The 24,758-nt window shown below is 31.1% G+C and overlaps 3 protein-coding genes and 1 long non-coding RNA gene across 5 annotated transcripts; 2 read left to right on the forward strand and 2 right to left on the reverse strand.

Annotated features, from left to right (window-relative positions):
- Positions 1-3,658: 3,658 nt before the first annotated feature.
- On the reverse strand, positions 3,659-4,669 carry LOC140987336 (NDR1/HIN1-like protein 26). The gene has a single exon (XM_073455829.1). The coding sequence runs from the start codon at positions 4,448-4,450 to the stop codon at positions 3,779-3,781; it is 672 nt and encodes a 223-aa protein (XP_073311930.1). The 5' UTR covers positions 4,451-4,669; the 3' UTR covers positions 3,659-3,778.
- A 677-nt stretch (positions 4,670-5,346) lies between these two features.
- LOC140987413 (protein DESIGUAL 2-like) lies at positions 5,347-6,685 on the forward strand. The gene is made up of 4 exons (XM_073455937.1): positions 5,347-5,388; positions 5,517-5,691; positions 5,780-5,985; positions 6,273-6,685. The coding sequence occupies exons 2-4, from the start codon at positions 5,593-5,595 to the stop codon at positions 6,487-6,489; spliced, it is 522 nt and encodes a 173-aa protein (XP_073312038.1). The 5' UTR covers positions 5,347-5,388; positions 5,517-5,592; the 3' UTR covers positions 6,490-6,685.
- A 7,555-nt stretch (positions 6,686-14,240) lies between these two features.
- On the reverse strand, positions 14,241-16,504 carry LOC140987483 (peroxidase 27-like). Its single transcript, XM_073456034.1, has 4 exons — positions 16,257-16,504; positions 15,529-15,714; positions 15,232-15,397; positions 14,241-14,945 (listed from the first exon to the last, which is right to left on the reverse strand). Exons 1-4 carry the CDS (start codon positions 16,467-16,469, stop codon positions 14,536-14,538), a joined length of 975 nt encoding a protein of 324 aa, XP_073312135.1. The 5' UTR covers positions 16,470-16,504; the 3' UTR covers positions 14,241-14,535.
- A 5,445-nt stretch (positions 16,505-21,949) lies between these two features.
- On the forward strand, positions 21,950-23,070 carry LOC140987558 (uncharacterized). Of its 2 annotated transcripts, none has more exons than XR_012177177.1 (3): positions 21,950-22,215; positions 22,336-22,487; positions 22,792-23,070. It is a non-coding gene; the product is annotated as an uncharacterized lncRNA (long non-coding RNA). The 2 variants fall into 2 exon arrangements; XR_012177167.1 differs by having other exon boundaries at positions 21,950-22,159; positions 22,339-22,487; positions 22,792-23,069.
- Positions 23,071-24,758: the final 1,688 nt, after the last annotated feature.

Genomic DNA, 24,758 nt, shown 5'->3' on the forward strand with positions numbered 1-24,758 from the left:
AACAATGGAAGCTCTTCCGTATTTTGTAATGGCTCTTTGTATCATTATAAGCCCAACAAGTTCTGTGGGATAGTGGTCATATGTGCTTGATTATGATTAAAAATTGATTGAAAGAGTGAAATTTTAATCTGAAAATTGATTGAATTATGTTGGTGATTACATTTGAAAATATTTAAGTGAGTTGGTCATATGTGCTTGATTATGATTAAAAATATGTTAGGAGCGGAAATAAATTCAGATGAGGTAAATAAATTTTTCTCGACAAAAATTCCTATTGAGTTAGTAATATTCAAATGAAATTCTTATCAGTTGGGTTCTCAATAAGTCAATAGTAATAACTGTGCGTAAATAGAATGACCGACACTTGTTTGAACAAAATGGCTTTTCAAAAATCAGGTGTGTTATCGAATAAAAGGAAAAGTAGGTAAATAGAAAAGTAGATTAACACAAGTTTGTTTCTGGATGTTCGGAGACTTCAATACTTCTATGTCACCATTTCTTCCTCACAAAAAGTTTGCACTAAAATACTTTGCTAATTACAAGCAATTTGAAATCATCCACTTCAGTAGAACTTGACACTGCCTAATTAAACTCTTAGTAAACTTCAATCTTAATCAACTTGAGCACTAAGACTTCTTACTCTCAATTAAACAAATTTCACAAAGAAATTCTAATCATGAATTGATCTGATAAGATAATAACTAATCGGCATGTGCTTTCTCTTATCGGTTTGGCTAGCAGAAAGATTTTTCAAGAAAACACAATAGACCAGTTAATTCAAATTATCCAAAAAGTTTGAGAGCTCAAGATACTTGTCAAACCGATCTGTTTATAGACTTCATCTACAACGGTAATATTTTTAAATCATATATATGTTTCCAAATACAAATGTTGTTGTTGTCATGTCATCATCTTTTTCGATATGTTCTGGTAGTGCGTGTGAATCACGACATTATGTTGAGAATCAATGATTGTTGGTACGATAATTTTATTTGATATTTCAACTATGCTCTGATTCTTAATCATTGAGCGTATTGATATTCATCAAATAATGTTTGGATTTGGGCTGATTGATCGACTGAATAAAATGTCAATTAGGCTACATAAATTATCCTTAGATCAGTATCCTTTTTTACACTAGCATTTTAGCTCGGTAGTTGGTTAGATTCTTAGAAAAATTTTGCTCATGAATATTCAATTTTTTTCTCGAATTCAATTAGATTAGGCTTTGTAATTATCAATTAGATCAACAACCTTGTTAAATCATCAAAACTTACATTGTTCTAATAAAATATATTGGTATATTTCTTGTGAGATATATTATATAAACAGCTCATTTGGCCATTTTTAGGAAAATTTTGGTAGAATTTCTCTTGTAAACATCACTCAACTACAACTCCAAGCTCATCACAGATAGGAATAAAACACAATATCTAAAACAAAGTAGATTAATATCTGGAGAGATTTTGTAATAATGCAGGCCTAATTGCCGCATTCATTCATCCACAAGCTAACATATATTGTTTTTGCAAATACCAAATTTGTCATTTGCAGGCTATCCAGTTAGCTTGTTTATAGGCTAACCAATTAGCTTGCTGGCCGAAAAGGCCTCGTTTTTCATCCAAAAATTATCAAAACACAAGATAAGGGGGGAAAAAGATTGTGTTTTGGCGCAACGACTACCCTAGTCTGTGTTTAATTCTTCTCTATGTGTGACACTTCGTACGTATGTGCTCTGCTTCTTTCAAATATTTCTACCCAAACTTGGTAATTTTCTTTTAGACTTGCTAGTGACACTCTTATGTGGGGACCTTCTTCATTTTTTATTAGACTTTAAGGTATTTCTTCTTGCACTCGCCTTTGAAGTTCTCAACTTCTCGCATTTATCCACTATCATTCCTACAAAATAAATGAGAACAATTGAGAAATCAATGAAATTCTGATCAACAAAACAACAAACGCTCAAACAATAATGCAACATAACAAAGTAAAAGAAGAGCATCTATCAAGAAGGATGTAAAGTGGCCAAGACGTATTTTTGTTTGAAGCCTCGGTAGCCAAATAATGACAATTAAATTCATTCTTTAATATTTTTTTCCCCAAGTGCCAAGGTCTAGATTATTTGGTGTGACACGAGTGTGATGGAAGATCAACAAGATATTGAGGATAAAATTCATCATTAGATCTTGAGTTCTTTTCATTTTTCTTTGATTTGAATCTTATTCATCATTCTCTGAGTCTGCAAGCATGTGTACAAAGAATACCAAGCCTTTATTCGATCTTGAGTTTCAAGTTTCAAGCTATTCAATCAACAAAGTTTTGAGGTGAACCACAAAACAAACATTGAACACACAAGTCTCATTCACACAAAATCTCAAACATCTTGAGTGTGTGAGCATGAAAGCATGATAAATTCATAAACATTTGTGTCATGAAGAATTGTGAAAAATATTGAAATCTACATACTCGGTGGTGGGAAACAAGGCGATGATGTGAAGGGCCATGAACAGAAGGAGGAGAAACACTGCTGGTGAAGGACGTTTGGTGCACAAATAGAATCTGCAAGACGAGGGAATCTGGTGAAGCTTGAGTCGTGGTGATTCTATCAACGGTGAGGGCGGAGAAGAATAACCAAAAATCGAGGAAACAAAAGAATCACGACAGTTTTAAAAGTTGCACTTTGGAAAGCTCATATGCGTACGATCTGATATAGGAAAATATGGAGTCATTGGTCGAGTAAGAGGGTGATAGTCCACGAGCTTATGATCAAATGATGTTCCCTTGGCCCAAGTTCAAAATGCCCATAAAAACGAAGGCCCGATGAGTTGAAAATTTTGGGTTGTTCGAGAATACGGCTAGTGTAGTAGAAGACGTTAATCCACGATCCACGACAAATGATCATGAAAGTTAATTGGGTCAAACTACTTGGATGAATGAACATAATGATAAGAGAAATCTCTCCACAACTTCATCAATATTTGACTCAAAATTACACGTCTACTTAATTTTATGTGCAAATAGAAACTAGACAAAACTAAGTTTCACATGAAAGAGAGGAATATGTAGGGATGGCAACTTTCCCCAGGGTTTGGGGCCCTACGGGAAAAACCCGAAACTCCGATTTTTTCGGGTTCGGGTTCGGGGATTTTTTTAAATCTCCGATGTAGTTCGAGGTGGGTATGAGATTATTATCCTCATCCCCGAAATTCTCGAACCCGTCCCGAAAATAATATCAATCATAAAATAATAGTATTATTAATATTAATAATGTAATAATAATATTATTTTTTAAAATATTAATAATAATATTATTATTATTGATATTGATATTAATATTAATATTATCTCTAATAATAACAGATAATAATAAGTTTTGGTTTAAGAAAATCTCCGAATCCGGCATCGTCTTACCATATTAATATTTTTGAAACGGGATGAGGGTGGAGATGGGCCCTCGCACGCCCATTGCAATCCCTTTCCGTGGGTCTTTTTGTTTTTGGTAAGGTTCGTTTATTTTATTCTTGTCCCTATTATAATCTTTAAAACCCGTGCCCTTTACGATTTTATCATATGTTCCAAAACAAAAATATAGATGATAAAATATTGATTATTTGAATTTACAAAATGCTTAAAACTTTAAATACAACAACTTTAAAAAAAAAAAAAAAACGAAAACGTCATTAAAAATTAAAATGTAGAAAAAGTTATCAGAATGTTCGCATCGAAACAAATTTAAAACCGTAAAAAAGGATTATTCTCCGTTGTACAGAAATTAAAATTAACTGAAATAAACCGAACACCTTTTATCCTTATAAACCGGCAATATCAAACCATCCGGTCCAACCCCGACCGGACAATCCGCGTGCATCTTATGATGCTTACTATCCCAACTCGATATCTTGAACCGTATGACAGACACGACATCGAGCCGGAAAACCGCCTGACCCTGAGCTCGGGTCGCCATGAATTGCTCCCACTGCTCGCTATTCACCGTTAGGGAGGCGCCTCTTAGTGTTCCGGCGATAATGGTAGTATTTTTCGGCTTTTGATAAAACGAAGACAAAACCGGCGAACTTCCTATGCTCTGATCTTGGTAATAAACTGTAACCTGCATTGAATCATAGTAAATACCAATATTCTGGTTGGCATTCCGGGCCGTGACGTTGTAGATTATCTGCGCGTTTTGGAACCCGCTGTCTTGGACCAATGCGGGGATGGAGAATTCTTCGATGTGGAATCTGGGGCGGTGGGGGCGCAAACTGAGCCACAGGATGAAGGAAATGATGCCCACAAGGAAGAGGAGTGTCAAAAAAATGGTGCAGATAAGTTTCGAAACTCGGGTGGTGAGGTTTTCTTTCACACGGTGGGCGTAGTATCGGGCGGTGTGGTGCCGATTCAAGGTTCTGTTTTCCGGTGTGGATTGGGTCGGAATTCTGTTCTCAGTCCACATTTTGCCGGCCGAATATGAAAATGACAATGGGTTGAGGTTACAGTGGTGAAATGCAGAAGGGGCTGTTTATAAATTTGTTCCATTAATGGGATGAAAAGAGCATGTTAGAGAATGCTTGTTCTGAGTAATTTGAAATGGAAAGAAAGGAATAAACGAGCTGTTGGCTTAGTTTTATGCTTTTGGATTCTTCTTTTTCCATGTGCAATTGCTTGGAATTTAAGATTGTTGATGTCAGTCTGGTTGTATGAGCAGACGGTATATGATACTTGTTTGACTTGCGTACGATAGGTATAGGACTTGAGTGGAAACTATGTGCGTATAAGATTTATGTTGAGTATGCCTTTGATGCGTTAAGTTATTAAAACTGAGTTTTAGTCAAATATTTTATTTTATTTTTGAAATTTTTGTGATTTGTTTTGTAATTTTAATTTTTTTTATGGAAATATTGATGCCTTAATAGAAAGGAATGTGTCATCTGAGCACCATATCGTCATTTTAAGCCTATTTGGACTCGGGTACTGAGTCCCTGAATCTGTATATTTCAGTGATTTGAAATATTTAAAGTTGCATGGAAGAAAAAGTTGGGATACATAGGAGATAAATTATAGCTAATTAAGTAAGGCAAAAGAATAATAAAAAATAATATTTTTTAAAAAAGAAAAGGACCTACGTACTAGACTTGTCCGATAGAATAAGAAGATAAATTGTTTTTATTGATTTAATCAAACAAATACTTTCAAATTATATAATAAAAATATTATTTTGCAATCATCAGCTCAACCAAATGAATCCATAAACAACGAAAAGGAAAACATTTATTTTTCTTAATGCAAAGGAATCCATCGGTGTGTCTGTGTATATATATATATGTGTGTATGTATGCATGTATAAAACCAATGTAAAGCGGTTCCAGGACAAAAGAAACCTTTTCCCCGGAGGTAAGACAGCTAATATTTCACATAGCTGAGGCATTTGTCAAGCTGTCCTTGTGGGCTTCATCCACTTTATTCGGATTCCCATGCATGGAGGAAGGAATATCTGAAGGAAAAATCACATGAATTTTCAGGTTATGACAAAGAACAAATGTTCCACCGGCTTGATCAGACTAAATAGTGGTCTTCTGCATCTGCAGAAATTAAATCATGGCAAAGAACATTGGCTTCCTCATTTGTCTTCTCATCATGGTTTTGGACATTGTAGCAGGAGTCCTCGGTATCCAAGCCGAGATTGCTCAGAACAAGGTTTGTATCAAAGTTGGACACATAGATATTTTTCATTCCTGACCTCTGTGCTTGCCACATAAATAGTAGTTTAATTTTTGATGGACAGGCTAAAACTCTGAGGGTGTGGATTGTTGAATGCCGAGACACCAGCAACCAGGCTTTCAATCTTGGATTAGCTGCAGTTGGGCTCTTGTTTTTTGCGCACGTTATAACAAATTTACTAGCAGGTTGTGTGCTCATTATGTCCAAAGAGGAACTGGATCGAGCCTCGCCTAACAAGCAGCTAGCCTTTGCTTCTCACATCTCCTCATGGTACTAATTAATGTGAGAATAAATTTTCCAATACTTGGTAGAATACCTATCTAACGGGGTACCGTCCATAATTTCATTAATGAGACTTCATTTTTCCTCCTAAATACACCAGTTAGGAAACACATTTTATGCATGAGTAGATATAACCATGTCTTCTGCGAGCAGTTATATATATATATATATATATATGCTAGTTTTCTTGTGCTTTACATCGTAAACTTCAATAATTGTTCTATTTTATCCACAAATAATTAAGCACGAGACCGACTGTAATATGTGTGAAACAGGATAACACTGGGCATTGCACTTATGCTGCTAATCTCGGGAACATTGGCCAACTCAAAATCAAGAAAAGATTGCGGAATAGACCATCATCGATTGCTGTCCATTGGAGGGGTTTTGTGCTTCCTACACGCACTTTTCGCAGTTGCATATTATGTATATGCGCGCGCTGCGGTACAGGAAGAAACAAAACTACATCAACAAGCAGGGCAAGCAGCCTGATTCAACTTCCATTGAAATTGATGGAGATTTTAGTAGATTCGCATAATTGGTTCTTTTTCCCCTTAGAGATTTGATTGGATTTTTCAGGTATTTATGCGTTTGTAGTTTAATATAATTGATTTATATAAATCGATTCTCTCTTGTGAAAAGTGATGGTTTAATCAATTCTATTTTTCTTCTAGAAGTTAAATAAATTAACCGGAAGAGAGAATTAATTTGTTTATGTATAATCTTATTATACTAATCAATGGAAAACTGCTATTTTAGTCTTGTAACTGGGTCTGTTTTAGATTTTGGTCATATAACTTGTAAGTGTTTTGTTTTCTTCCACTAACTTGGATTTTTTTTGTTTTGGTTCTTGTTTTTTTTTTTTTTTTTNTATATGACTAAAATAAAAAACAAATCAAGTTACAAGACTAACATTGAAATTTTTCACTAAATCAATTGACTAGCTAATTTGCATGCATTTTTAATGCCATGAGGTTTTGATAAACATATTATTTCCGTTTGTAAATTCTCATCTTCCTTCCGTCTAATTTGGCAATTTATATAATTATCTTTCTTAAAGGGGGTGTATAGGTTCTAGATTTTTATGAACTTTAAAAAGTTTAGAGGTATTTAATCTAGACTCTTATATACTCAATAAAAATTTAGTGATATTCAATGTAAACTTTTGTAGAATTTTAAAAAGTCACGTGGTATTCAAACTTGATTTTTAAGAACTCTACAAAAGTTTATAGGTATTCAAAATGTCAATAGACTTTTAAGTACTCCATGAAATTCTATTAAGTATAAGAATTAAAGCCTAAGGTATCACAATAAAATGTCAAAAAATGTATTTGATAATTGATTCAATCTGAAGAGTTTGATGCACATTTAATTGGAAAATGTCCCCAACTCATATACTCAATACAAATACCAAAATTTTCATTATTTTCTCATCCATATATTTTTTCTTTTATTTGTAATTTTAAAAAACATATTTTTTTNTTCTTATATACTCAATAAAAATTTAGTGATATTCAATGTAAATTTTTGTAGAATTTTAAAAAGTCACGTGGTATTCAAACTTGATTTTTAAGAACTCTACAAAAGTTTATAGGTATTCAAAATGTCAATAGACTTTTAAGTACTCCATGAAATTCTATTAAGTATAAGAATTAAAGCCTAAGGTATCACAATAAAATGTCAAAAAATGTATTTGATAATTGATTCAATCTGAAGAGTTTGATGCACATTTAATTGGAAAATGTCCCCAACTCATATACTCAATACAAATACCAAAATTTTCATTATTTTCTCATCCATATATTTTTTCTTTTATTTGTAATTTTAAAAAACATATTTTTTTTATTCCTAACAATAGTTTTAAATCAAAATTATTAATATCGTTCTTTTTATTTTTGGAGTTCTAGTCACAAAAACTGATAAAATTTAAAATTATATTTATTAAAAAAAATTAATACACTACATAAAAAAAATATAACAATTTATTGACCTATAAATTGAAAATAATAAATATTTTTAAATAGTAAAATTTAATTTTTTTATTAATTATTATATAAAATTTGATGTTTAATTATTTTCTGTAATTTTAGTTAATCTGTATCTTGATTTTGATTATAACTCAAAATTCTTGCACATGATATTTTTTCATTAACTGGAATATATATATACATATATGGCTTTATGAAAAAATTTACAAATGTCAATAAAAGTTATACAAAATAAATCTACAAAATTCCGTAAAAATCTTTAGAAATCTGTGAGATTCTTCAAATGTCGGTAGAAATCTATCAACCGCACAAAAGTCTGTTATTTAAAAAAATTCAGCAAATTTTGCAACGATTATACCCCTTAAATTACTCAATTTATTAGTTGTATCGTTGAATGCAAACACATGAATAAATGGACAACCTATGTAGAATCAATAGAAAACAACAAAGTGTTGCATATAATCTAATATTGAAAAAAAATTAAAACGGAGAGAAAGGGTTTGACATCATACAGCATTTAATGTATCCAGTAAACAATTAGATGGTTCTAAGTTCTATATTGTCTTATTATTTAGCATCTTGTGTGTAGAGACGGAGCAAGAAAATAGAGGGTGAGGTAAATTTAGGGTGGACAGAGCAAATATAAGAGAGGAAAGTGAAAAAAATATAATTATTTTTAGGTATCTAGTCAATAAAATTTAAAAATTAAGGAGGAAGGTCGCACCCACCTGCCCCCCATTGGCCCCCTCCTTGCCTGGGTGCCTGAATCTTCCTTTTACGCATGTTCGTTTGTCTTGTGGTGACGTTTATTATTTGCAGGCGACCATTTTTTTCCTTCCTTCCCATGATTTTTCAAAGACTCACAAATAATTCTATCACGGAAGTACTTCTGTTGTTTCTTATTTCTTGTTTCTATTTCATGGTAGCATGATACCGAAGATATATATATAACATCGATTTTTTAAGTGTGAGGAGTTGGTTGTTCGTTTCATATCATATCACTTACCATTCACTTTAATGTAGAATCCTACAGCATAAAATCTGATTTCTTTTAATTCAATCTGACCGATTCATTTGTTAGATTTTGATCACTCGTGAGATTGTTTCACACCTATATTTGAGTGAAAGGATATGTAGTTGTAACCGAGGAACTTAGACATGAACTAGTTCTGCATCAAATTGTGAGACACCATCTATGTAATTAGGTGATTTCGGAACTTAACCGAAAATATGGATGAAAATGACTTAGAGATGAATGAGGTGATTTTTGGATCGTTTGAGCATTTCGAGGGACTTTTTGTATGAAAAAAGTATATACATATCTTGGAATTAATGAGAGGACTTTTTTGCGGCTTTTGCAACTATTGGCAACACAGCTCTTGGCGGCTAAGGCTTGGAGCTTTGTAGAAAGAGACGCACTTCAGAAGCAAGATCAACAAGTAATCGCTGAGATTTATATTTTTCTTATTTATTTATTTTTTATTATAAATTCAAATATTATATTTAATTTTATGGAGTATAGTTTTGTTTTGACTGGGTACGATAGGGCCAAACTATTGATATTAACCTAAGTTTCTTACATTTAGTTTGGTCAATTATTTGCATGTGAGTTGTTTGATCCTGAAACAAAAAAGAATATATTAAAGATAGCTTCAAAAACATCGATTAAAAAGTGATTAACTGAATAGAAATATTATTTGATTTCTGTGTGCGATTTTAGGCGAAAATTGGAATTGTATAGTTTTTGAATGTATATTTGTTTAATTAAATTCAATTAAAAATAATTGGACTGTTAAATAAAAATATGATTTTTAATTCCAAAAATAAATTAATAATTGTGATACGAAATTTGATCGTGACTTTGAATAATTGTTATTTGATTAATCCAATATGTCGCAATAATTTTCAGTTTGGTACCATTGTATATCCTAATCACTTGTTTGAAATTTGAAATTTCACAAAGTTCAATCCTACCACAGATTAATTTAATCGTGACCGTTCCTTTAGAATAATTTAGTTCATTTCAAGTAGCTTAATTAATCGCAATAATCACTTCATTGATTTAGCATAAATTAAATTAAATTATTTATATACTAGTAATTAGCTAATAATATATGTTGGAACGACTTGGACTAGCTCCATCCAATTACTTTATAACTTGACCTATTATATACTTGCTAGAATTCTCAACCGAAATAATCAGTCATGCCACGTAAGTACTCCAGATATAAAAATTAAAATTATCAAAATTGAAAGATACATTAATAAGACACAATTTAGACAACTAAATAATCAAAATTAAAAAGATGTAACACATACATGACGAAAATTACAATTTTTCCTAACTAAAATGATGGATGAGTTGTAATTTACTGAGATTGTGAAGGCCATCCAAAATCCAGATATATGAAATTAACCTTTTATTGGGGAGGAGTGTGTCGTGCTAACTACCTTGTTTTTTAATCGGAGATATTATGAATATTCTAAACGGATCTTTATCGCTGTTTATTTATAAATCATAATGTCTCATATTCAACATGTGATACGTCATAATACAAGGTGGGTGAGACTCCGTCTAATCCCAAAAATAATTCTGCTAATATAATGGTTCAAATTCATTAAAAAAAAAGTCTGAAATTGCATGTTTATTTATTTAGTTTTAGAGATTATGTAAGTTAATTAAGCAAAATATTAACGTACGTAACGATGGCTGACACATATCTAGACGAGTAGGTCTCTTCTGAAACGATCTCACATATCTTTATTAATAAGACGAGTCATCTTGCTCATATTTACAATAAAAAATAATACTTATGGCATAAAAAATAATATTTTTTTATGAGTGACTCAAATAAAATACACGTCTCACAAAATTGACATGTGAGACCACGTCACACTAATTTTTGTACAAAACTTTTACACGGTCAAACCTAATTAACAATTGTTTTATAATTGACTGACAAAATCACATTTATCCAGCGAAAGAATCGGACAGATTTTATTAAACAAGTCCTCTAATCATCATCATCATCATCCTACATTAGTATATAATACGGTACGTCGGACATGTTAAGGAAGATTTCTAATTTTTTTTGAAAATATATATAAATTTGACTATTCTTAGTTTGCTGATTAACTATATACTCTTTGGTAAGACCAAATTGTAGATTATAAACTACATATACCATCTTTTTTTAAAAAATAATTGATATTTAAATACATCCACGTCATATTGCATATAAGACAACTATTGTAAAGCTAGCACACACAATACCGTTCGTTATATATAATTTATTTATCAACCGTGTTTATCTTTGTGTGTATATACATGTAAAGTTTAGAAAATTCGAAGACGATGGTTTTTCTAAAATATATGTTTAATTATTTTTAATACATTAAATGCATGATCATGACATGAGTATGTGTTTTATTTCTTGTTTCATTAAGATGACATGTTATAGGGCTTTTAGTATTATTTCATGCTCGAAAGAGAAACGGAGACCGATGACAGTTAAAGAAAAATATTTTTATTAAATAATTATTTTTAATTATTTAATATATGATGTATATATGTGAGATTTTCGAAAATGGGCTTTTGTACAGTATTTTTACTCATCGCGTCATATTTTAAGTCGGTACGCAAATTTTAACAAGTCGATAGACTTTTCGAGGGTTCGGGCAATATTTTCAAAAAACTTACTTAAACGAAATATTTTACGGGAGTGTTTTTTGGGCTTAATAGGACTATTTTAATACATAATGAGCCTAAAATCTTTCTTAATCTCAGTATTTTTAATTAAGGGTTCATTATACTTATTATATTATATCTAACCTACCTCCCAAAAACCCTAAACACCCACTAACAATTCGGCCAGCAGCAACATTTCGAAAAGTTCAGCAGCTTTTCCTCTTGGTTTCTCTCAAGCTTTTTCAAAGGAACTCCTCTCCGTCCCTCCGATGCCGTTCTACGCGATTATATCGAGGTTTTCGAGCGTAATTACGCAAAGACACGCCCTATACATCGTTTTTCTTATCATTCACATCAATATATTTTGATTTGTACGTTTTTGCATGAGAAACCTTAGAACTTTCATGTTGTGTTGGTTTTATACGATTTTTGAACAAAAATTTGCATGCTCTTGGTCATGATGCTCACGTTTTCTCTTGTGTGTGCAAGGGGCTGCTAGATCTAGGTTCCAAGGGGCTGTACACATAGAGATCTAAGGCGAATAAGGCTGAGAGCACATCAGATCATGTCTAGACAAGGGGTCGATCGGTTTGGCTTGTGTGGGCACATATCGACTAGATCAGAAAAAAGAAGGGCATCGGTGCATGGGACGTTCCAGAGACGTGAAGCAGACCTTGGTGGGTCTGGGACACAGCCTGGAGCAAATTGTGCACAGCTGGTCTCGGGTGTAGAGGAGATCGAATAGGCTAGCCGCGATCTAGGGTCGAGTGGTTAGTTTTGGCTTGCTTCGTGCGATTTCCGCACAGTGGCGTGCATGGGGATGAGGGCCAGGGCTAGGTCAATCCAGGAGGGTCCAGAGGTGGGCTAGGAAGGGATGGTTCAAGGCTGGTTTAAGTTTGTTTGGCGTAGGGTCGAAGATTTGCTTCAATGGTGCAACTAAGGTTAGGGTCACAAGTGCAGCAAAATTCCAGCAAGGTTTCAGCAGCTTACGAGGGTCTTAATTAGTCTGATTTAGGTTTTTTAGGGACTGGTAGGGTGTGAATAAGTCATGATTTAAATTTGGGAAGATTTGGTTAAGTTTCGGGTTAAAATCGGGACCTCGGTCCAAGTGTTAAAACGAATCGTAAAATTTACGAAATAGGCTCGAGGTATTGTCTAAAAAATGGTTATAAATATGTTTTGAGGTTTCCATAAGCAAAATGATCATTTTACACTCGGGTCGAGTTAGCAGTCCTGGAAGCGCCCTGATCACCAAAATTGCATGTTTAAAATGCATATGTTATTATGAACATGAATTTTTATGAAAATACGTTGCATGCCTAGTTTTAAGAAAATATACGTATATGCATGATTTTTATAAGTGATGAATACGATGACATGTTTTTAAAGGAAGAGAGTTGATTATGACTAATACGAACACGAACATATAAGGTCAAGGCTCAGTGGATAGATAAAATTGTCACTAATATCTCCGCTGTCGGGTACCGCGGTTATACGTAGATGGATCCATCGACTAGAGCTGATACGAAAGTCACAACTAATTATCTGAATTCAAATAAAGAAATGAACACGTATATATTCATATAATGAAATATGTTATGGATACGTTTATTCTTTGTCATGTTATGTTTAAGTTCACGCTTTTAGATCATGAAGTTTATTTTAATTACATTACTTTTCACTGCCGCATGTTATGTATATGTATTTGTTATAACTGTTCAGGTGTGTTGAGTCTTTAGACTCACTAAGTGTGATTGATGTAGGTGAGCATGATAAAGTTGAGACTGGAGGCGCCGAAAACTGAGTAGAAGGAGCTGGAAGTGCGCACGATAACCCGAGGACTTTACGTTTTTCCGCACTATATGTTTACGAGTCAGGAGTGAACCATTGGTTATTTTATACATTTTACATCTTTTTATATGTTAATGGTTTTGCAGTGTTTTGATTGTTACATCTGAGTTCTTTTAAAACAGTAGTCTAGAAATTGATGAGATTAGATTATTTTAACTGCAGTATTTTATTCAGTAGTCGAATACCTTTTTAAAATGCATGATTGACTGCCTGTATTGCATGCATGTGTTTGAATATCATTTTCAAAAATAGCTTGCAAAAAAAAATTTAGTAGTATTTCAGTATTAGACGTCACAATATGTCATCTCATGTATTAGATGTGATGAAATATATATATGAGATATGTGTTTTTTGAGATGAGACTCATGTATTAGATGTGATGAAATATATAAAAATCGTACATTTTGAGATGAGACTCACGTATTAAATGTGATGAAATATATACACACACTACCTAATGATGAATATATATATAACTGCGAAGTCAATTAATTTAGAAGCTATTATTGGTCGTGTGTGCTCTTCAGTATTAGTAAATTTAATAAGTTTTTTTAATAGTATGAAAGTACATTCACAATTACCATTTGGCATTCATTTCAAATAAACAAATACCATTTGGAGTTTATTTATTGCTTACAAAATTATGCAAACTAAGATACCTCCTTTTTAATTGGACAAATTAAAGTTACTTGTACAAAATATACAAAAATAACATGAACAAACAAATATTCAATTTAAGTATTTCACACAATCACCATGAAAGCACACAAATGACAAATACAATAATCATTTTGTCGACTTTTAGAGACGAACACGCACCAATATTCATTAAGGTGGACGAGTCTTAGAACTTTCACAAGGGTAATTTATTTCCTCCGAACTTACAGGAACCGAACATCAAAGTTCAGAAATTGCCAAAAAAGAAAGAGTAAATGTTAACGGGAAATGTTTTCAAAAAATTAATTTTGAAGAAGTATTGTGTTGATCAGGGTGGGTTTTCGCATTAGATTCTTAGTTAACCCTTGTGCAAACTTTCCTGATTTCACCTGCGTATTTTCCAGTGACCACACCAATTCTTCCCATTTTCACCATGGAATCACCGAAATCCTTGAAGAAAGTAGGTCCATATTTAATAGACTGATAGGTGAGATAGTCTCTTGTCTCCTTGTTATTTAAAAGGGCTGCATCCGATTCGAAAAGTCCTCGTCTTTTTGACACTAATGTGTAATATGAAACGTCGAATTTCAAGGAACTCCCTGGATCCATCTCTACTATGGAGTTTTGATCTCCAGGCGGACATTTCCTCTTCAGTTCTACGACGTACTTTGGATCCAATGTGGGATCTGCGTCGTTCCTGCCAGTGAAGTTATAGAGACGGTTGCCGAATGACGAACAATGAGATATTCCAATTGTGTGACTACCTGCTTAGTTGATGCATCAAAACTATTAAAAGGTAAAATTATTGTTACAAATATATGTTCAGTTAATCGGTTAGGTTGCAACTTTTGGAACAAATGGTGAACTTATAAAAACTTCTTTATTTTGAAAGACGAATTTCAGTTGATAAACTATTTGAAATTTCAGTTTTCGAAGAAACTGCATAGAAAATTGGAAAAAGAAAAAAAAAATTGATTTAACAAACGACTTCATCTCTTGAAGGGACCTAATTTCGTTTGATTGAGTTGGAAAGATCAATGAAGTACGTACCTGATAATACAACAAGATCCTTGACGCTTAAGCCTCTATTTTTAAATCCTTGAATCAAGGCATTAATGTTTGCAGAAGGTGGTATTAATTGAGTCAAGGCTTCATTCAAGATCGAAACCTTTCCATCTTTTCGTCCCAATTCGACTTCCCAGTGTGGCCCCATGATCTGATCATGTACATGCATAGAAAACAACCAAGATTCGAATTAGTACATGAATATGATAAAACCCATGAAAAAGCTAGCTGATGTTCCAGAGAAATATATATAAATTACAGAATTTATTTATAAATAAAAACCTGAAATGTGACATCCCTGGCTACTATGGTTAGTATGTCAGCACATGAAACCAAGTTGGGACAAGCTTTCTCCACCGCAGCCTTCACTTGATCTATTACTTCAAATCCTCTCAGGCTAAGATTTGGGAGAGCGTCCTTCTCAGATTGTTTATTGCGAGACTCCAACAAGACCGAACCATCACAACCCTAGACAGACGATAATACGACGATAAAAGGATTGTTAATTTTTAATACATTGTAGAAAAACCAAGATAGACTATCTAGAATGCATAAGCTGGATATCAATAAGGTTTTTCGTCAGTTAGTATTTGATTTTTGGATGAGATTGGGCTGAGAGATTGAGGGAAATAAGCCTAGAGGTAAATGAACTTTGGAATAAAAAATAAAGATTAAATGAATCCATCCTCATATATAATTATATTGCACAAATAATGAACATGCATGCAAGTATTAATTAAGCCTAAAAGACATCAAAATTATTTTGTTAAACATAATTATAAACGAGCCACTTGATATAAACACGACACATCAAAACAAGATTTGTGTAGACTAGAGAACTTCACATCTTTATTTTTAAAAAATTCAAATTAAAAGTGAGATAGAACTTATCAGTATCGAAATAAAATTAAAGAAATCAGAAACGAACCAAGGGTTAACCAAGAATATATATATATATATATATGAAGATTAAGATGCAGTTTGACTATAAAAATATATAGATATATTACCCTGACGAAACAATCATGAAATTGCATTCTTAACAAAGGAGCTGCGAGAGTGGGATCTTTATGTATGACTTGGGATATAATCCCTTTGACAATATATTCAAGCTGCGGGCATTTTTCCTTGTAATACCCTACTTTCAATCCCTGTCCCTTTGCAACACCGAAAATAAAACACCCTAAAAAGGCTAACTTAAAGAAGAAATTTAAGGAAGCCATGAAAGTTCGGTTTCTGTACAGATGAAATTATACTGAAGCCGGAGTCTTGTTTTATAGTGCCGAAAATTGGCCTAGCTAAGATCCATTCAAACAGTCGCCTAAAAATAATCCAAGTCGGTGGGGTTAGGTCGTATGCTACTGTCATTACACACAAACCCATATTTTATAACGAAAAATGTGAAAGTGGCTTTACAATTGTACAATTGGCTTATGGTCACTCCAAACTCATAAATTTTAAATTTGGTAAATGACTGCGGATTGAATAGTTTTTTTTCCTACTTATTTGTTTAATTTTGAGTTTTAGTTTACTAAATTTTGTTTTTTATAATGATGTTGACGTGACATCGAAAATTGTTGACTTGTCAAATGTCACGTAATCAATCGGATCAAAATAGTTGAAAATTAAAAATCTAGCTTACCAAAATCAAATTTCAAAATCCATAATTAGACAAGTCAATAAACTAAAAATAATCATTTTTCCAGTGAGTGTTATGTTGGCTTTTGCAATAGAATTGTAAATATGCTTATGTACTTGTAAATATATATACAACTGAGCTTTTACAGAATTATTTGGAGATTGTGGAACAATAATTTAATATGTTCAATATCAAAATTAATTATTATTATTTTATTGTGGAACAATAATATAATATGTTCAATATCAAAATTAATTATTATTTAAAAAAAAAAGAAGAAGTCAAATCCAATAACGGAAGAGATATATTTATTCCATTATCAACGTTTCACAAATAATCTCAAAAGGCTAGTGAGTAAAGACTAGAGTTACATGTGGACTCAGTAAACTGTACCATGCTTTTAAAATTGTTGGATATATAATATTGTAAAAAAATTGGCGTGTGCTGCTCATCAATAAATATTGAAGTTAAATAATGTTCATTCTTATTTTACTAATACATACTTGCATGTATATTATTTATAACCCTTAAGACTTTCTCGTGTTAGGTACAGGTTAGTTAGTAAGCATATATGTTTATTTAATTTTTTATTTGATACAATGTGTAATGCGTTTTTTCATATAAAAAAACACCATGTAGCCTCCTTACAACATTTAGATTATCATTCCGGATATTATCTGTAACGTTCATGGGTCATAGGTTTGTTCAATATGATTCTCAATTCATACTCATACTTTATGAAATTGGTATAACATTCGAAGAATCTAAGTACTTAAATCTGGATGTCCTGATTTTGAGCGTTTGAGGAGACGAAAAAAACCACTTCTAAATGTGAGATATTCTATGAGTGACGATGCATGAGTATAGACTACGGCTCATATTGGACCAGCCTACGGCCCATGACCAATAGTGATACATGGGTATGAGTTGAAGCTCATATTGGACCAATCTACGGCCAATGATCGTTACATTATCCCAATGTATGAGCTATGACTTATGGTGGACTAACCTACGACCTATGACCAATAATGATACATGGATATTAATTGAAGCTCATGTTAGACTAACCTATGGATCATTATCGTTTCATTATCCCAATGATAGAATCGGATACATCATATATGAAATATGGAGCCACCGGTTATATTTGACTATTGTTAAATGTGGTGTCACTAATTGCAAGTTGTAATTTAAAAAATAAAAAATAAAAGAGAACGTGCGAAAGGCCATAGAAAGTTTCCTGATTGAATACAAAACTCAGGGTTTGATCTCTTCAATTTCAAATATCCACAGCAACTTTACATGATCAAATTTTAAAATTAATAAATGTTGCAAAATAACGAGCTTGGTCAGAATATTAATTTTCTATAACTTTAATTTTATATTTGAATCACGCGGATGCGTGTGAATGTGAACAAAATCGGAATTTAAAATTTTTCTAAACAACCAAGGATTTTCTATTTTTTTTAAAAAAAAAAAATCAGTGTTTTATAAGTGAAAAAACTTGTATATATTTAGATAAGATTTTTTAGATGTGGATTTTTTTTATGTTTTTAGAACTTTTAATACCTTTTGAACGGTAAGAATGTCTTTACCGGATAGATGTTCAAACACTTATTTATTCTTAAATCAACTTATAAATTTTTTTTAAAAAAATTTATAAAAATATTTTACTTAAAAAAATTTATAAAAATATTTTACAAGTACTTATTCAAACGAAACCCTATTCTCCAAGTAACTTGTTATCTCCCAAAATTGGCATATGGTTTTCAAGTTCAAGATTAATCAATTATCACTCTAAAATTTGTGGCATTTATAAGTTTGGAAATGATTTTTTTTCCCCATTGTTGTACACGATGTCATGTCCCAAACTCGAAGTACAATATCAGCAAAGTTATGAGATATTAAGGTACCATTAAGTGCGAATTATAGAACATTATATTAGTTTATTAAAAAATTTATTTCATCCAATGTTGGACTCAAGTCCTACAAATGATTAGATTTATATATAAATCACAATGTTATCCGTATATATTGATTTATCATACTTTTATCATATATCATTCATCATTTCATCTCACGAGCCGAACAGTGGCTTAAAAATTAAAATTTCAAGAACACTAAACATTGTTTCTAGTACATAAATATCATAGAAAGTAGTAAAATTTTATTGCACGATTGTAGTAGCATTATAATTACATTTTAAATATTGAAAAACTTAAAATTCTTGTCGTTATAAGAAGATATATATCAAAAGAAGTCAAATAGAAATATTTGTGGTTGTGGTAACGGAAGCAATATACAGCAATATGTCTTGATAGGAAATTATGGACTTTTCTTTAATTTATTTCTCCTTAATCTTGTTCTTATTTGAAAAAGATTGGAAGAAGCGACTTGACATGAAAATGACTCGACAAATTTGGGGTACTCAATTAATTGTCGTCTTGTTACAAACATTTTACGAAAAACAAAAATGACTACGATCGCTTTCATAACAAATAATATGGAACAAAAAATAAAATTTAAATAGTTCAATAATTTGTCCCCATTGGTATAACACATAGAAGATGAAACTGAAATATTAAAGTTGTTAATGACAAATTAATATCAGTTTTTAAAAGTTTATTATGATCTTAAAAAGACTTTGTTGATCATAAACGTATATGAAATAAATATATTGTGTGTATCAGATTTTTAGTACTGTGACACAGTGTTGTCAACACGAGTGTACAACATGCTGCGAAAATCAATTATAAACATACTTATATGATTTTAATAAATAAAGGACATGTTTAAATTATGTACAAGTATTTTATACTTGTACAATGCCTCAAGACAAAAATTCACTAGAAAATATGTAGATCGTTTACACGAAACAATACTAGTGAAACTAATCAAACCAAATTCCTTGACACTGTAAGGAATTAAAACGCATTAAAATATCCCAAACTAAAAACTAGATGCATAAACCGAATTTTGCTTAAAATAAATAAAAGAACACTCTTCTATCAACATTCTGAGTGAGTATAGTTCTTCAAGTGTCTTCAACACCAATCAACAACACGATATAAACGTGAATCAATCACTCAAATTCTTCAACCCTGGACTTCGTGTATATTCAGAAAAACTCCAGTTCACCGAAAAGCCCTCAACCGGCTGTAAGGTCATCTCTATTTATATCTCATGCTTGACCTAAACATCATTCCATAAAAGAGTTCTAGAAAATATATATGGAAACAAGATTTTCATTAGATATAAAACTCTTTTAAATAAGGATAAACTATTTTAGAGACAAAAACCATATTTAACCAATATCATAATATCTAGAGATAAATTAAGCAAGATCTTTTAATTCAGAAATGCAAAATCTTAAATTGATAATATCAATTTAGAAAATAATAATAACGGAATAAATTATTCCTTTCGGATCTTACTAACATGTCCGAGCGACATATTCATCCACGATATGAGGGTAAAGTAATGTTTATTGATTTTTTTATTCCATGTTAATTACACCTTGAGCGTGTCTCCATAAATGTGAGAGACTCACGTGTCGGCTAATGATTTTGGGACATGGGGATTATTATTCTAGGAGAAGTATGGAAGTCCCAAAGAAAGTATAACGTTTGTTATGCTTATACAATATTAATCTAAGCTTGATTCCGACTCTCATGATTTAAGGTATCGTGTATTTAGCTCCATTAAAGATATTCTATTTGTGGTAGAAAGCCCAAATGAAATGGTGCAATAAGAAAGATTCCGGACTTTTTTCATGGGCTCGATCGATAAGAACAAACAAATTGTAAATATTCAACTAGTATTTAGTTTTATAAGACGGAGTTGTCATATCTATATTTAAAATGAAAAATAATATTTTTTATGAATTAGATGAGTTGTATATATCTCTCATAACTTGTGAATAGTTTTTGTGTTAATTTTAATGTTTTCAATTATTAGTTATGTCAATTTATCATTTTAATTATATGGACCACTGCTTATTGATGGTGCCACATCGAAATATTATTCTTTTTACCATTTTTTTAAGAGTAGATCTCTTGTGAGACGATCTCACGAATCTTTATCTGTGAGACGGGTCAATCATACCGATATTCATAATAAAAATTAATACTTTTAGCATAAAAAGTAATACTTTTTCATTAATGACCCAAATAAGAGATCCGTCTCACAAAATATGACCCGTGAGACCGTCTCATACAAGTTTTTTTACTTTTTTTTAATTATCTTAATAATTAAACAAAACCCTACAATTATAGTTATTTTTATTGAATGTAAAATGGTTGAACAATATAATACAATAGGTTAAATTGGTTAAACAAAAATGGTTGAACAATATAATACAATAGATTAAAATGGTTAAACAAAAATGGTTGAACAATATAATACAATAGACTAAAATGGTTGAACAATATAATAAAATAGATTAATTAAATGTGTATATTTTATATGGTTTAAATCGATTTAAATGAGAATACTCTATGTTTTTTTTTATTAATGGAATAATAAATTTACAATACCGTTGATAGATATATACCCTCTCTATATATTTTATATTTACATTCAAGTAATTGCAAATTTGATTTATTAATTTTTACCTAAATAGATGTAAATAAAAATATTGAATAACTTAAATACTAAAAGAGAAAATAAATAAATTATTTAATTAATGATTAGAGGTCATAGTCTTGTATCAAATCAAGTTGTCAATTGGTCATATCATCTATTCACGGCACTTGTTGCAGATCTGGTGACCCAACTCACCAAAACATGCATATCCAAAAGGAAAATTAAAGATAAGTCCGAAGTTAATCATACGCATTTTTTAATAATTAATTATTCGCAGTGATTATATTATTAACAAAAAAATTTCTATTACCAAATCAATTTTAATACTCTAAACTATATAGAAAACACAAAAAAAAATATTTGGGGGACGGATTTCCTATTTAGATAATTAATTAAATTATTGAACCAAAATAAAAAAAAATGACAAATTGCTGGCAAATTCTTTTTTTCCTAATATAAATCAGCGAGAGAGAAAAAAAATCATGTACGAAATCGGATTCCAATTAAAATTACTAAATCGTGTCAAGTCACCAGCCCAGATAATACTTCAAATCAAACAGATCCTACTTTGATAGTTGAAACTCCGTCTGCAACCTTGAATATTTTACATGCCAAAAAAAAGATTCTCAGAAACTTAAAATTTGCAGTCGAAGGAAAAAGCTCTTCTTTTAGTATTAATTAATTCTTTTAGTATTAATTAAGTTTGAAATTTGAAGTTTTACCAAATTACTACAACTCACCTCTTTGTAAGAAAATTAGTCTTCAATTCTTCTGCAACTCAACTTTATATTTATTTTTATCTGCGTGTTTGTTTTCCATTTTCAAGTTCTGATTATTATGAGTTCTTCGTTCAAATTTGTTTGAAGGAGCTGGGAATTCAATGGGCAGTGATCATCATAATCATGTGGGTGGAGAATTTGAGGAAAAAAGAGCTTTATCTGATGATAAATTTGTAGTGGAGATGGAGCCATTTTCTCTTATCATTGACGAACAAATGAATGTCAACCCATCGTTTACGGCAAGTACTTTCAATTCAGATTAAATAACTGCGAGTGTCTGTTGATTAATAATTTTCTTGAATTTCTTATTTTACATTAATGTTTTGTCTATTTAAATAAAAATATAATTGATTCAATCTTCTATTGTTAAATATACAATATATAAACTTTTATCGAAATATATATATTGGATGAACTTTTTAAAAGGGCTTTATTTATTTATTTTTTAAAACGGTATAATTAATTTTCAAAATCAAAGTCGCAAAAATGTTTCTTTAATAGATATACGATTTTTGGTGGATATATTTACAATTAAAGTTGCAGAGAAACATTTCAAGAAAAGGATCAAGTAGAGTTGGCGATTCAATTCCTATCGTGAACCAAAGAGTCATCGGTATGTTTTCAATTTCGTCGAGTGGTATATATATATATATATATATATATATTATATGGAGACTTCCTTTTAAATCATCATCATAGTTAAATGTGTATTAAGTCTTTATCATATCGAAACTTTTTGTTCAGTTTTTGATTTATACAAAAAATATTCATTCACTTTCTGAGTCCACAATTATTTTTGAGATGAAATTCAGTAAAAAAAAAACATTGAAAATATATATGATATTGCAAAACAAAGCTTTATATATGATATAAAAGATAGAATTTTGAGTATAAAATTGGAACAACTATATTAGTATCAATAATTTGTACACTTTATTGTGTGGTCAAACATCATATTACCTCATTTGAAAGAGTTTAAACTAAACTATTATATATTAGTACCACATTTTTAATGTTTTGTATTAATTTTCATCCGGAAAAAAACATGTGTCATTAATATCAAAATTTGTTATACATGTTTGTGTACTCAAAAATCATATATTAGTGTCCGATCTGAAACATTTAATATTCGAATACAACATATCATGAATACCAAATTTTCGATGTTTTGTAACAAATCTTCATCCGAAAAAGACATTATTAATACAAAAATTTGTTATATATGTTTGAGTACTCAGAAATCATATATTATAAAGTCATATATGAAATATTTAGTACTCAAATATCATATATGAATATCAGTTTTTCAAGATTTTTTATCGAATTTTCATCCGAAAAGATGTGTCATTAATATCAAAATTTGTTATACATGTCTGAGTATTCAAAAATCATATATTAGTGTCAAATTTAAAATATTTAGTTATGAAATATCATATATTTGTTCCAGATTTCAATGTTTTATACTGAATTTCATCCAAAAAAAACACGTGGGATCAAGGAGTGAATTTTTTTTTTTTTTTTAGTGTTAGTCAGGGACTGCAAAAAAAGAATCAATCTGGTAGAGATTGAACACACATTTAACTATTGAGATGAAGATTTACTGATCATTTACCCATATATATAATTTAATTTAAGACACACACATGCAAACGTGTTTATATTTACCGGTATATTTAAGTTGCATTTTTCCCCCAATTTAAGTTTAACATGATATTTCATGGTCTTAATCTAATCTCACGGCGTGTCTCGAGTAAAAAAACATATATTTAATTATGGATGTCAATTCAGACAGGTCGGGTGGGTTCGAGTCGGATTGAAGCAATGATATTACAAACAAATTATTAATTTTAACCCGAACCAACCTGATTAACTCGATTTTCTTTGCCATACAACATTAACTCTTTTTATTATCATTATTTTTAACAAAATAATTATCTAAATAGGATGGACGGTTTGCAATTTTCACCGTACATCCTACAAATAAAATTAAATATAAATACACAAAACATTCTCTAAAGGTTGTGTGGGTCGAGTGAGTTTTGATTAACAAGTATAATTTATTCTTAATTCAGATCAACTCGAACCCAATCCAATCTAAAAAAAATTGGATCAGCTTTTCGGATCCGGCTTCATCTTACCCGAACCTAAAAACCCTCAATCTTAACCTGTTACTTTTCGGATGGATTCGGTTTGAATTGACGGATCATGTTAATTTTTGACACCCCTATATTTAATTTAGCATCAATATTGGCCCGCGAACTCAACATGGAATTGCTTAATTAAATTTAACACTAATTCTCAGAAAAATAGTAGATTTGATTCTTAAGTAGTGCCTATCTACTAGTTAACAAGACCATTCATATCGTATGAGCTGTCGCTGTTGCTTTGTCATGTTCTGGCTTCCTTTACTTAAGAATGGAAGATAAAATGCTATTTTCCAAAATAAGTATTTTAAATATGAGTAAGTATCTTGTGAGACGATCTCACGAATCTTTATTTGTGAGACGGGT

This window comes from Primulina huaijiensis, chromosome 1, assembly GCF_012295235.1.
Source record: "Primulina huaijiensis isolate GDHJ02 chromosome 1, ASM1229523v2, whole genome shotgun sequence".
Classification (NCBI taxonomy): Eukaryota; Viridiplantae; Streptophyta; class Magnoliopsida; order Lamiales; family Gesneriaceae; genus Primulina; species Primulina huaijiensis.

Coding starts and splice junctions, on each gene's coding strand:
- LOC140987336 (XM_073455829.1), bottom strand. CDS start 4,450: ATGTGGACTGAGAACAGAATTCCGACCCAATCCACACCGGAAAACAGA.
- LOC140987413 (XM_073455937.1), top strand. CDS start 5,593: ATGGCAAAGAACATTGGCTTCCTCATTTGTCTTCTCATCATGGTTTTG. Junction 5,692..5,779: donor CCGAGATTGCTCAGAACAAG/GTTTGTATCAAA, acceptor TTTGATGGACAG/GCTAAAACTCTGAGGGTGTG. Junction 5,986..6,272: donor GCTTCTCACATCTCCTCATG/GTACTAATTAAT, acceptor TGTGTGAAACAG/GATAACACTGGGCATTGCAC.
- LOC140987483 (XM_073456034.1), bottom strand. CDS start 16,469: ATGGCTTCCTTAAATTTCTTCTTTAAGTTAGCCTTTTTAGGGTGTTTT. Junction 15,715..16,256: donor TTCATGATTGTTTCGTCAGG/GTAATATATCTA, acceptor TCGTCTGTCTAG/GGTTGTGATGGTTCGGTCTT. Junction 15,398..15,528: donor CCAGGGATGTCACATTTCAG/GTTTTTATTTAT, acceptor GTACATGATCAG/ATCATGGGGCCACACTGGGA.